At 42.6% G+C, this 12,951-nt stretch overlaps 1 protein-coding gene across 1 annotated transcript in view; it reads left to right on the top strand.

Moving 5' to 3' along the window:
* Window positions 1-826: 826 nt before the first annotated feature.
* Window positions 827-12,951, top strand: part of LOC115142594 ((E3-independent) E2 ubiquitin-conjugating enzyme UBE2O-like) — a 56,707-nt gene continuing 44,582 nt past the window's right edge. Inside the window, 1 exon segment of the mRNA XM_029682166.2 lies at window positions 827-1,309. Coding sequence (XP_029538026.2) covers window positions 848-1,309 — 462 coding nt within the window. The 5' untranslated portion in view covers window positions 827-847.

Below are 12,951 nucleotides of genomic sequence, written 5' to 3'. Positions count from 1 at the left end.
TAGTTTACGTTGTTGACCAATGCGAAATTAGTCTTGTTTTTTTTTCTTCTACCTGATAAATGCAGGTATTGAACAAGAGTTAGCCTCTGTATTTGTTGGAATCCCGTTTGCACAAAATAGAATAGGCTTCTCGCATTATATACATTTTTATAAATGAATATGCTTTGCCATTGTGCAGAAACGCGTATATTTGCGCTTGACAAATAAGACAAACGTCCTCATATGCCCCCCCACGTTAGCCTACACAACACAACTACAGTGTCAGGCACGGTATGCACAAAATATGTTATTTTATGCCACAATCCTGTGTTAAAAACCATGGCTGTGTCTGCAATAAGCCAATTTCAGCACTCGAACACTGACACCAAGTGGCGAAAATTGCTCCATTCATGCTTTTTGGTGAAGTGCGCGCATATAATGCATATTCAGGCCCGGGCTACAGACTTGTTGATGAAATTGGCGTCTTCTCTTTCATCGTGTTTGCATTTCTGTAATAAATTCTATAAAAAATACCATTATCATGGCTGTGATATTGAATTAACTTTATTGTCAATAGGCCGTGACTTGTCCTAAGGGGGACCCTAATTATATGAAATTGGCCACATTGCACCATACATTTGTATCATCATATAGCTAGCAGCACCTGACTATAAATACACCTGAATATAAAGAAAGAGGTGTTATAATAACTGTGTGATATAACTGTCTGCTGTCTCAGACTGATTTATTCAGAGTCAAACCCACGCTGTAATAAAAAAAACACCTTTGTCAATTTGACAGGCCCTAGACTCTTCTCTGAGTGCGTTTACGCAGCGCGCGCCCTATCGACGTAAACACGTGCACTTCCATGGTTACAGGTTTCTCTTTTTTCTTCTCCACCATCGGTCTCCCTTTATCGCATTATTCCCTGACAACTGCAGCGATGGCGGAACCCGTGGCATCGGACGCAATAGCAACAGACGCAGCTCTTTCTCCGGCTGTAAGCCCGGGTTCGGAGCCTCCATCCATGGCGCTCTCTCCTTCTGCAGGCGGCTCCCAGCGGCTTCTTTTCTCCCACGATTTGGTGTCAGGTCGGTATCGCGACTTGGTCCGGTTCGGCCTAGTCAGAATGATACAAGGCGAGGAGGAGTTTGATTCAGACTCGGACCTCGACGATGGCGGAGGTAGAGGCGGTGTAGGAGGTGGCTGTATCCCCTGTAACTCGGACACCGAGAGCAGTGTTGTGGACAGCCTGGCACCTCTGGGAAGGGGTTTTGTCCGGGTGCAGTGGTACCCAGAAGGAGGGAAGCAAGACATACGGGAAACAAAGGTAATTGTCTGCTAACGTTAGCTAACTAGCCACACAATATGTGTTCAACGCTGGAGGTAACATTAGTTAGCTAGCTTCAAGCACAATGTGTGTTTTGCCGTTATTGACAGATAACGTTAGCTGGTTAAATTAATTAGTAACGTTACACCGCCACCGGTTTAGCATGCTATAACCGGCATTGCGAACGTTTTGTCCGCGCGCTTGTGTATTTGTTGCAATTACTGTATTTAGCTTCAGCATATTGCCCACATTTATTGAAATGTGCAGTACAACTGGGTGTGACTTAGCAGGCTTGGCTAGCTAACTTTTTATTACTGATAGCTGGTATAACGATTAGCTAGTTTGTTAGTATCATTGGCACATTGTTAGTTATACCCAAATAAATGACTTACTCCACTAACCAGTTTAGCTAACTGGCAGGTTTGCTAGGCTAACTTATTAGCTAATTAAACGAACATTGCTGATAAATTAGATAGCTAGTTTGCATCTCAGGTTTTCAGTAAATGAATCATTGACAACTTTTGTAGAAGAGGGAACACTTGTTAAAACTGCTGCTTAAACAATGAGAGAAAGGACTTTAACTGAATAATGTAAGGTGGTCTCTAGCTGATGCTGTATCTGACACTGACAGCTCAAACTAGCCATGACCCATCATCACATTAGAGATTGCTGAGATTATATCACTGACGGAACAATGACCCAGATGTTTAACCGGATTTATAAACCTGAAGCATCTGGTTGACGTTTCCACTCACCACCAAATGTGATGAGCAGAAGCCCAGTTTCCGGCAGTGGGAGGAGATGGGATGAGACTTGATGCACATTTTGTAATCGATTAAGCATATTTGATCTCAATGCAGGTTTCTGTTCCCAAAAGAGACTGTTGTTTACGAGTGCCAGGGCGAATTGAGTTACTGCACACGCGTAGGCCTTCTCTAACGGAATATGTAAATACATGCTAGAATGCGTCAATAGGATCTCGCTAGCTCGTGCTGGGTTCTGCCCACCTCCTTGCTTGTTCTGCCCACTAATTATTAATTTGCTACCATTTGAAACAGGCTGTGGTTTATCTTGGGTTAGTTATAAAAATCTTTGATTCTATGCTCCACTACACGAGGAGTCAGTTTAATCAAAGATACTGATGGTGTAATGTTAGTTTTCCATTGACCAAAGGCAGTTTTAAAGTGGATAATATCCTGCATGACTGCCATTTTAAAGTGGATAGGTTTTGCTGACGTTTCATTTTTAACTATACAAAGCTATAAATGGTATTTATCCTTGCCTATGAATGCATTTCACATTAGCTACCTAACTTAGTCGGAAGCGAATTGAGGCTATTGCCTAGTATATTCATTATCAAATCAGGTAGCCATAAAACTATGCTCCCAAAAATGTACACTCCGTGTCTTATATTTAAGCATATTACATAAGGAAAGATAACCTATGCCATCACGTAAATAGGGTCCAATTGATTCACAACATTAATTCAAATATCCAATCCGACAAAGCCCATGCATAAAAGCTTTGTCGAGCCAGTATAATTACAAACCAAATAGAGAGAGCTATTGATATAATGGGATTCAGTACTGCAGTAACAGGGAGCTCACTCCAGGGCCTTATGGAAAAGGGTCACACTGAGGGAGTGGAGCTGGGATGGGCTGGGCCTAGAAGATACTCACGGTGAACAGTGCAGGCAGGCCGTGCTGCTTTGTCCTCTGGGGTAAATGTGTAAAGTTCTAGCAATGGAGTCAGGGTCTGGAAGTCAGGAAAAAGATCTAGTCATGTATCTGTGGGGATAACAATGGGTCAGGGATGTTTACCTACACACAAACAAGGGTGACTGGGCTCTCTGTGACTTTGAATGATAGTCATGTTTTAGGCCTTAAACATTGCCCTCCGTGTGTGTTTTTGTCCATCCTTATCAGTTTGTGTGTTTGTCCAGCTTGATCTGTGTGTATTTTTCTTCCCTGTGTGTGTGCGTCTGTTAGGCTGTCCATTAGGGTTGGGAATTGCCAGGGACCTCACGATACAATATTGCGACACTTGGGTGCCGATATATGTATATCGATCCTCATGGTTCTATATGTATTGCGATTCGTTGTTCCAAACATATTGCTCAATCTATGTCTACTGCAGAGGGACAAGAGTGCCATGAGAACTAGTCAGTCATGGAAATAAAAGTGCTGAAAACAAATTGGCTCCCTATTTAAAAAGGAGATGGAAAATGACTGGAGTTTTGGTGCAGATGCAAAAATGATATTGTCAAAACAATATGATCTATCGTCAAATAATATCCCGATGTGTAACTGTATCGATTTGGTTTCCCCCATCACTACTGTCAGTGTGAGTCCTCTGTCCACCTACTGCTCAGATGGTGTTTCTTCAGTCACATATTCTCTTGAGCAACTTAATTCATGACCAGGCCTCTTCCTGCAGTATGCAAAAATTGCGTATTTCCAAGAAAGTTTGTCCTTTGACTGACTGCATTTTTTGCCTACCTTCCTCTGCTTTATAGCCATTTTCACACTCTTTCGAGATAGGGGGATGCATCAATGTGTACGAAAAGTCATAACCTCAGCCCTAGTTTTGCATAGCCATGCATCCAAAACACATTGTCACACCAACCTTTGGATGTCTGAAGAATTGGCTAGAATGGTGTGCAATTATTTTGTTGTGGATTTTACATTTCAAGAACCTCCCCCCATGTGCTTGTGGAAGGGGTGCGGCATTATGTTCGTCACTGTTTTGCGACTGGGTCGGACACATTTTGCAGAGTTGTTACGTATGCTAGTTTGTAACATTGAAAACCTGGAGGGAAAAACTGAATTCTGTTTTGCCAGTGGTGTGCTCTATACACACAATCGAGTCATTGAAGGCACTACAACTCTTCTGCTTGATCACTACAAAAAAATATGTAATGACGTGTCTACTTACAGGCTATGGTAAAAGTTTAGTGTATCAAGTGTTGCCGACGGTCTCCGATTTATTGAAATTGAAAGTCACCACAAACACCGCAATCAATCAACCTATTTTGATGGGATTTTAATCAGCTATTCCCGACCACTGTTATTCCTACGGCCCAAACTAATTAAGTGGGCACCTTTTTTGAGCTCCGCCCAAGCAAGGGATTGGTTTGAGGTGTTGTGAGGCGTCACTGGTTTCCACCCCTTTGTAGCTACTTTCTGCCATTGACTTCAAGGCCTTCCTATTAGGGAAGCCTGGCTACCTGAATCCCCGATCCACCAGCCTCGGTCTCCCTCACTGATACTGCAGTTATTATTCCAAAGTTTTTTTTTACCAATGGGGAGTTTATTCAGGATTTGTATGGCAGATATTTACTTCAAGACAGAGAAAGTGAACAACAAATAGTCTCGACAAATGGGTAGATTGAGCCTTAGGCCTGTCTTGTGACGTGTTGTCTCAACTACGGATGCACAATATTATCGGAATTGGTCGACGTTAGCTAAAAATGCCAACATCGGTATCGGCCCGATGTTAAAGAAATCGATGTCAAAGCTACCGTGCATACCTATATAACGTATGTACAGGACGTAATGACGGCACGTAAAAGTTTGCGCAACACAGCATTCCTAACCTAGCCCACAATGTCTGTTGTTTGGATTGAGCAGTCAACAAGTCGTGTAGTCATTTGAAAGAGTAAGAACATTTCAGCGAGACAACTCAAATGTGAAATCCATTAAAGCCAATATAATGGAATTCATTGTCCTTACCAATCAACCGTTCTCTGTCGTGGGTGATGTTGGCTTTCACCGACTGGTCGAGCACCGGTACACACTACCAAGTACGCTGTTTTTCAGATGTTGCCCTACCGGAGTTGCACAGTAATAGCGTCACTGCTATTTGCTTCACGACATACATGCTATGGAAGGCAGTTTGGGTCATTGCGTGTCAAAAAAGATATAGTAGCACTGTCAAAGCTGTACAAAAAAGTCTGCAAACACTGGCCACGAACGATGTGTTTTCAATATCGCGTTGGTAATAAAGCTTAATTTGTTCGACTGCAACTTCTGGGGTAGCTAGCTTTAGCTTGTTACCTAGCTAGCACCGATACAATCAGCCTGAAAACAATGACCAGTAGAAACTGCAGTCATTTTCATTATTCTTAGCAATGATTTAGGAATACTTGTAAGTATTGTTGTTCACCTATTGAAATGTAACTTCAGTTAATGAAAATAAATAGCTAGCCAGCTACTTAACCCTGTTGGCCAAAGCTAATGTTATAAGCAGCCAGCGAGCTTTATCTGGCTAGTGAGGCTCCACCGGGTTATGTGTTGTGAAGCTAGCCACTATAAGGATTAGTCACAATAGTGGAATTTGCGGTTTGCCTTCAAAATAAAAGTATGTCATTGACAGTGATGCAAATGAATACAAATAGAATTATGCCATACTTTTATTTTGAAGGCTAGCCGCAAAGTCGACTGTTGTGGCTAATCCTTATTGTGGCTAGCTTCACATAGATGGGTCTGACCACCATAATCAAATAAGAACTGTCTTATAAAGTAGGGTTATTTTTACACCTAGCTATATAGTTAGCTAGTTAACTATATAGCTACTGAAACAGATGTCGTTTTGCTATGTTTTTGGGGAAGAACATTATTTGCATCCATGAGCTAGCCAGCTTTTTTTATGACCAGCACTGTAGGTGTGCGAGACAACTTTACCAGCATCATAGCATACGTATCGATGAATCGTTGTGACACATGAAATACGAGTGATCGTGTAATAACTACGTAAAAAATGTATGAATGCGTTAAATTATTATGTGACGTGCAGTCATATTCAGGTCCTGATTGGTCAAATAGTGTTGTTTGACACACAAAACCTTTGACACACAACAGCCTGGATTCGAACCAGGGACTGTAGTGACGCCTCTTGCCGTGAGATACAGTGCCTTAGACTGCTGCGTCCGTGTGTGTGTGTGTGAAGCATTCTAGTACAGTTAAATAGTTAAAAGGCCGCTAAAATTGTAATTATTGGTTATCATTATCAGGGTTTTTTTGGCAAGGAAAATATTGTATATCGGTATCGGCCAAAAATGTCATATCTGTGCATCAATAGTCTCAACGTGACATATGCGTCCGTGAGGTAAAGTTGAACTAATTCCCTCTCGTATTCAGTTCCTCGCAGACATACTTGGAGATAGCGTAGTAGAAAAAGAAGTGTCCAGTTGGGGTGCCAAGCTTGCATTTCCCACTGTTACCTCTGTAGTTTATTTTTCTTCAGATGGAATCATATTACTCTTAATCAAGTTTCCCTGTGGAAACTTATTTAGATGCACGCTGCCGCCTCAACAACGGCAGACTGACACTATTTTATCTGCACTGTAATGAGCTACGCCTCTTTTTTTTCCCATGAAATCATAATTACATCTCCAAAAGGAGAGTATTGTATGATTGGTCTCAGATCTTCCACTGGTGTGGCACTGTTTCAATTAGAGGTTGACCGATTTAATCGCCTTGGGCGATTTTCAAGTTTTCTTAACAATCGGTAAGTGGGCCTTTTTGGACGCTGATTATGGCCGATTACATTGCAATCCACGAGGATCCAAAAGGACCTTGTGGCTGCAAGGAGCCAAGGTAAGTTGCTAGCTAGCATTAAACTTATCTAATAAAACACAATCAATCTTCACATAATCACCAAGTAACTACACATGGTTGATGATACTAGGTTAACTAGCTTGTCCTGCGTTGCATATAATCAATGTGGTGCCTGTTAATTTATCATCGAATTACAGCCTACACCAACTTGATGATTTCTTAAAAGCGCATTTACGAAAAAAGCACAATCTTAGCACGAATGTACCTAACCATAAACATCAATTCCTTTCTTAAAATGGATGCACAGAAGTATATTTTTTTAAACCTGCATATTTAGTTAAAATAAATGCATGGTACCAGGAAATATTAACTAGGGAAATTGTGTCACTTCTCTTGCGTTCATTGCAAGCAGAGTCCGGGTATATGCAGCAGTTTGGGCCATCTGGCTCGTTGCGAACAGTGTGAAGACCATTTCTTCCAAACAAAGACCGTACTAATTTGCCAGAATTTTACATAATTATGACAACATTGAAGGTTGTGCAATGTAACAGTAGTATTTAGACTTAGGGTTGCCGCCCGTTCGATAAAATACAGAACGGTACCGTATTTCACTGAAAGAATAAACGTTTTGTTTTCGAAATGATAGTTTCCGGATTTGACCATATTAATGACCAACGGCTCTTATTTCTGTGTTTATTATAATTAGGTATATGATAGAGCAGTCTGACTGAGCAGTGGTAGGCAGCAGCAGGCTCGTAAGCATTCATTCAAACAGCAGCTCTTAGCAGTGCTGGGATGCACAGGGCTGTTTATGATTTAAAGCCTATCAACTCCCGAGATTAGGCTGGCAATACTAAAGTGCCTTTAAGAACATCTAATAGTCAAAGGTATATGAAATATAAATGGTATAGAGAGAAATAGTCCTATAATTCCTAAAATATCTACAACCTAAAACTTCTTAACTGGGAATATTGAGGAACCAATAATATATATATATTCCCACCAGCTTTCATATGTTCTCATGTTCTGAACAAGTAACTTAAACATTAGCTTTTTTACATGGCACATATTGCACGTTTACTTCTCCAACACTGTGTTTTTGCATTATTTAAACCAAATTGAACATGTTTCATTATTCATTTGAGACTAAATTGAAAGGGATAACGAATCCAGTTCGTGTCGTCTGTTTGGGGAAAGTACCTGTGTAATTGTGCACCCAGCTCACCCAGGTGCTTCGCTTTATCACATTTGACATTGTCCGTAAGCTTGAGTTAATTTGCACGCAACAAAAAGAAAAATCACACAATGATGGAATGACCTGTGTGTTGTCCTTGTTAATGCTGACAGAATAGAGCTCCAACTTCATAATCATAGCCTCAATTTTGTCCTGCACATTGAATATAGTTGCGGCGAGTCCCTGTAATCCTGGATTCAGATCATTCAGATAGGCCAGTCATGTGAGAAACTCATCATCATGCAAGCGGTCAGACAAGTGAAAATGATGGTCAGTAAAGAACTTTAAGCTCGTCTCTCAATTTTAAAAAACGTGTCAATACTTTGCCTCTTGATAACCAGCGCACTTCTGTATGTTGTTAAAGCGTTACATGGTCGCTGCCCATATCATTGCATAATGCGGAAAATACACGAGAGTTCAGGGGCCTTGCTTTTACAAAGTTGACCATTTTCACTGTAGTGTTCTAAACATCTTTCAAGCTGTCAGGCATTCTCTTGGCAGCAAGAGCCTCTCGGTGGATGCTACAGTGTACCCAAGTGGCATCGGGAGCAAATCCTTGCGTTACCTCTCCACTGTCTCTCTGTCATGACTTTTGCACCATCAGTACAGTTACTAACACATCTTGACCACCAAAGTCCATTTGATGTCACAAAGCTGTCTAGTACTTTGCAAATATCCTCTCATGTCCTGGTTTCCAGTGGTTTGCAGAAGAGGATGTCTTCCTTAATTGACTCCCCATAGACGTAACGGGCATACCAGGAGCTGTGCCAGGACCGCCACGCCTGTTGACTCATCCAGCTGTAACGCATATAATTCACTGGCTTGTATGCGAAGCAGTAGTTGTTTCAAAACATCTCCTGCCATGTCACTGATGCTTCATGAAACAGTGTTTGATGAAGGCATTGTCTGTATAGTTTATTTTGGGCCTTTTCCCCCAGCATTGTCCCAGACAGATCCGCGGCAGCAGGAAGAATAAAGTCCTCCACAGTAATATGGGGCTTGCCTGTTCTAGCCACTCGGTAGGTCACCATATAAGACTCTTCCAGCCCCCTTCTTATTTTAATGGTATATGTTGCTTTTATACATGTCTTACTACTCAAAAGCCGTCTTTATTCTTGCTCAAACTCCTGTGGCTTATTTTTCAAATGGTCATGTTTCTAAATGTCTGCGCGAGAGTGAAGGTTAATGTGATTGGATGTTGATTATTTGACTAGGCTACCTGTATTTGACATTGTTGTTATTTCGCTGAACACTAGATGGTTTAATGTTATTTTTGGCAGTGAAACGAGGCTACTCAGGCGAGGGGTATAAAAAACCTCACCCAAATGTATAGCCTCGTTGGAAAATATAAATATACTGTTTGAAAATGTGAAGAATTTGGAGTACCCCTGACGGCATTGCGCGTACCCCAGTTTGAGAATACCTGATCTAGGGCAAGGACACTCTCTGTGATGGTTTTGTTTTCCCCTATAGTGATCTCTCCATCCAACCTGATTGAAAAGGAAGGTGCGTTGCTTTGCTACTTCTATCAAAGGTGGACTACTAACCAAAGTTTCGACCTTGCTTTCTTCAAGACTTATGCGTGAAATGATTTTAATGAGGCTCAGTTGATTAGAATGTATAGCTACCCCTTTTTTAAATGTTTGGATAGGAAGGGGCTTGGCACTCACAAAGGTGGGCTACAGTCACATTATAAACTGTACGAAGAACCCCATGTTTCAACCTTGCTGTCAAGACTTATGTGTGAAAAGCTGTTTATATTGGGCTCGGTTAAATGGCATAACCACTAACTGGCACTGCCCCCTGAATAGCAATAGTTACATTGCTAGCCTAGCAAGGACACTAGGACTGAAAATAGTGCCTCTTGACTATGAAGGACATTGTCTCGTCCCTCAATGAGGATAAGGGGCCTATTGAAGGTCTTTTACAGGGTTCATGCTGGGGAAGCCTGTGGCTGCCTTCAATTCAGTACAGTGAAAGTGAGCGCACAGCGGTATTGCTAGAACACTAGCTAACTCAGCCCCTTTGCTGCAGTACACTGTCTAGTACACTGTCTTCCTATGATAGGCTGTCCAAGGCTATCACTGCAGCAGGTAGCTGACAGTGGAACGCAGGGCGTGGTACTGTGGTGGGGCGATGGTTTCCCTCCCACCCTCCCTTATTCAAGGCTGGGCTTGGAGACCGATCTATCAGACAGAGGGGGCCTGAGGTGACCGTGACGCCCAGGCCAGGGGCTCCTCCCTGGGGGGACGGCGTTGGCCCTGGGGGTGGAGGAGAAGTGGAGAGTGGCGTAATGCTGGTAATGACGATGGGTTCAGAGGGGGATGAAGAGAGAAAGAGAGGGATGGAAAGAGAATGAGGGGTAATGAGAGGGAGCACGAGGGAGAGATACAGCGAGGGGAGGGAAAGAAGAAGAGATGGGCTTGATCTGGGCAGATGGTTGCTATGCTAATGAAGAGCTTTTTGTCCTTAAGTTTTAAGGTCCCCCCTTCGGGCCCATTGGTTCTTTTTTTCCTTTTCCCTTTTTTATTTTACCAGGCTCTATTTTTAGTGTTTTTTCTTTTTGCAGGCAGTTGCATTTATAGGCCTAACCCTTTAGTTTGCTGAATAGGCCAATATCTATATATTTTTTTTTACATACAGACTTGGGAGTATTTGGTCTCTTTTTATTGTCCTGAAGGTAGAGTGCGGTACTTTCCGGATGCAGTTTAAAGGTATTGCTACGGCTAATCTATGCTAGGCTAACATGCTGCTTATCAGCATTGACCAGTATTGTTCTTTATTTGTTTGCAAAGCGCTGACTCTGGTTTATCCAGGGTAATGAGTGAGCATTCCGTCACATAATGGCCTGTGTTGGGCACTGGAATGTAAATAATGGTGTGATATACATTAGGTATCACCACACGACTAGCTGAAAAGGCATTAGAGGTATGCTTTTTAGAGGCTCGTAAGCAGCAGCACAGCAATGATAAGATGAACAAGGCTCATGCTTTGTTTTTCTGACCTCGTCTCTCCCGCTCTGTCCCCTCTGGAGAACATGATGTCATACATAAGCCTTGGTCCTATTTGTCACCTTTTTGCCCCGTCACCCACCCCGGTCTCATTTGCTGCTTTATTGGGCTGGCCTGTCTGCTAGTGATCTATGGGAAGTTGGAAGGATCCATCTCAGTGATGGGTTTGGGGAGGGTGCTTCACTCGCTGCCTTGCCTGCACGGTGAATCCCATCCTTCATCCTGGCCTGCCCTATCCCTCTCAGCAAGAGCTCTGGGATCACTTCGTTGGCCGAGACCAGAGTTTTCCCACACTTGGTCCTGGTGGCCCCACCGGTGTGCGCGCTTAGGTTTTTGCCTTCGCACTACACAGCTGATTCATATAACCAACTCATCAAGCTTTGATTACTTGAATCCGCTGTGTAGTGCAAGGGCAAAAACCAAAACGTGAAACCGGGGGAGGCGGGGGACGGACCCTGGCCTATACAGTGGATGCCTTGTAATCCAGCGAGTTGACTGTAGTTAACATGCCCAGTCACTCCATGTGCTGATAACAGTAGCTAGCTAACCTTCTCCAATCATAGAGACATCAACCATCTTGTCATTATTAAGTTAATAATTATCTAGCCAACTTATTAGCATGGTGCTTGAATAATTGCCATTAGCGGTTAGCCATTCCCTACTGAGGAGGCTTAAGATATCACAAATTAGGGTATCTGTATTTAGACATCGGATGATCCTAATTGACTTACAGTTAAGACTAAACAACTGACACCACTGTGATGTTATGTCAATTAACATGTGAGGAGAATGGCCTGTCTTCATGATGTTTGTTTTGACACAATTAGCATTAGCATCGCAGTCATTAGCCACATTAGCAAACTGAGGGTCTTTGCTACTATTTAGCTTTTTCGTTACTAGCCTCTTAGCTACTTAATAACCTGGTTCTAGCCCTGTAGTGCTCAGAGAATAGGCTAAACTGCAGGTCCTGTGGTTGACTATTAATGAAGTAATCTGGGACACCTTGCCACTGCCAAGTAGCCTCCATGTTCGAAGGGAGTGCATGAGCTTGAGTAATGTTGAGCAGGTGCCAGGGCCTTAGTGTGGAGAGACACGCACACACGCTGCTTAGGGTCCAGCTCTACACACACACACACACACTGCTTAGGGTCCAGCTCCACACACACACACACACACACACACGTCACACATTCACAAGCAGCCAGAACAAGGGATCATCAGCAGAGGGAGAGAAAGTGACAGGTCTGGAAGGTGAAGAGGCCCTGCAGCAGGTGGAGGAGAGGTTAGATTAGAAAAGAAGAGAAGCGGCAAAGTCATCTTGGATCCATCCTTCCCTATAGTCTAGGGGTCGAGAGAATGGCTTCGTTAACTCACTACAAAGATGTGAAATGATAAGCTGTCCTCCCTCTCCTTCTCCTATCCCTCTTCCCCTCCTCCCTGTCCCTGTGGAGTACTGTGCTGGAGAATGCAGAGCAGTGATGTAATGTGGAAGGGTTGTTGGCAACCACACCCCTCCTTAGATTATGTATCTGATGCTCACTCTCTCCCGGTCTCGTTCTCTCGGACACGCTCTCTTGCGCACTCTCTCAAAATTCAATTTAAAGGGCTTTATTGGCATAGGAAAAATATTGCCAAAGCAAGTGAAATAGATAATAAACTAAAGTGAAATAAACAATAACAAATTAACAGTAAAAATTACACTCACAACAGTTCCAAATGAATCAAGTCATTTGAAATGTCATGATGTCTATATACAGTGTTGTAATAATGATGTGCAAATAGTTTAAGTACATAAGGGAAAATAAATTGAGGTTGTATTTACAATGGTGTTTGTTCTTC

The sequence above is a fragment of the Oncorhynchus nerka genome, linkage group LG15 (assembly GCF_034236695.1).
Source record: "Oncorhynchus nerka isolate Pitt River linkage group LG15, Oner_Uvic_2.0, whole genome shotgun sequence".
Lineage (NCBI taxonomy): Eukaryota > Metazoa > Chordata > Actinopteri > Salmoniformes > Salmonidae > Oncorhynchus > Oncorhynchus nerka.
This window is presented reverse-complemented; position numbering and strand designations above follow the sequence as displayed.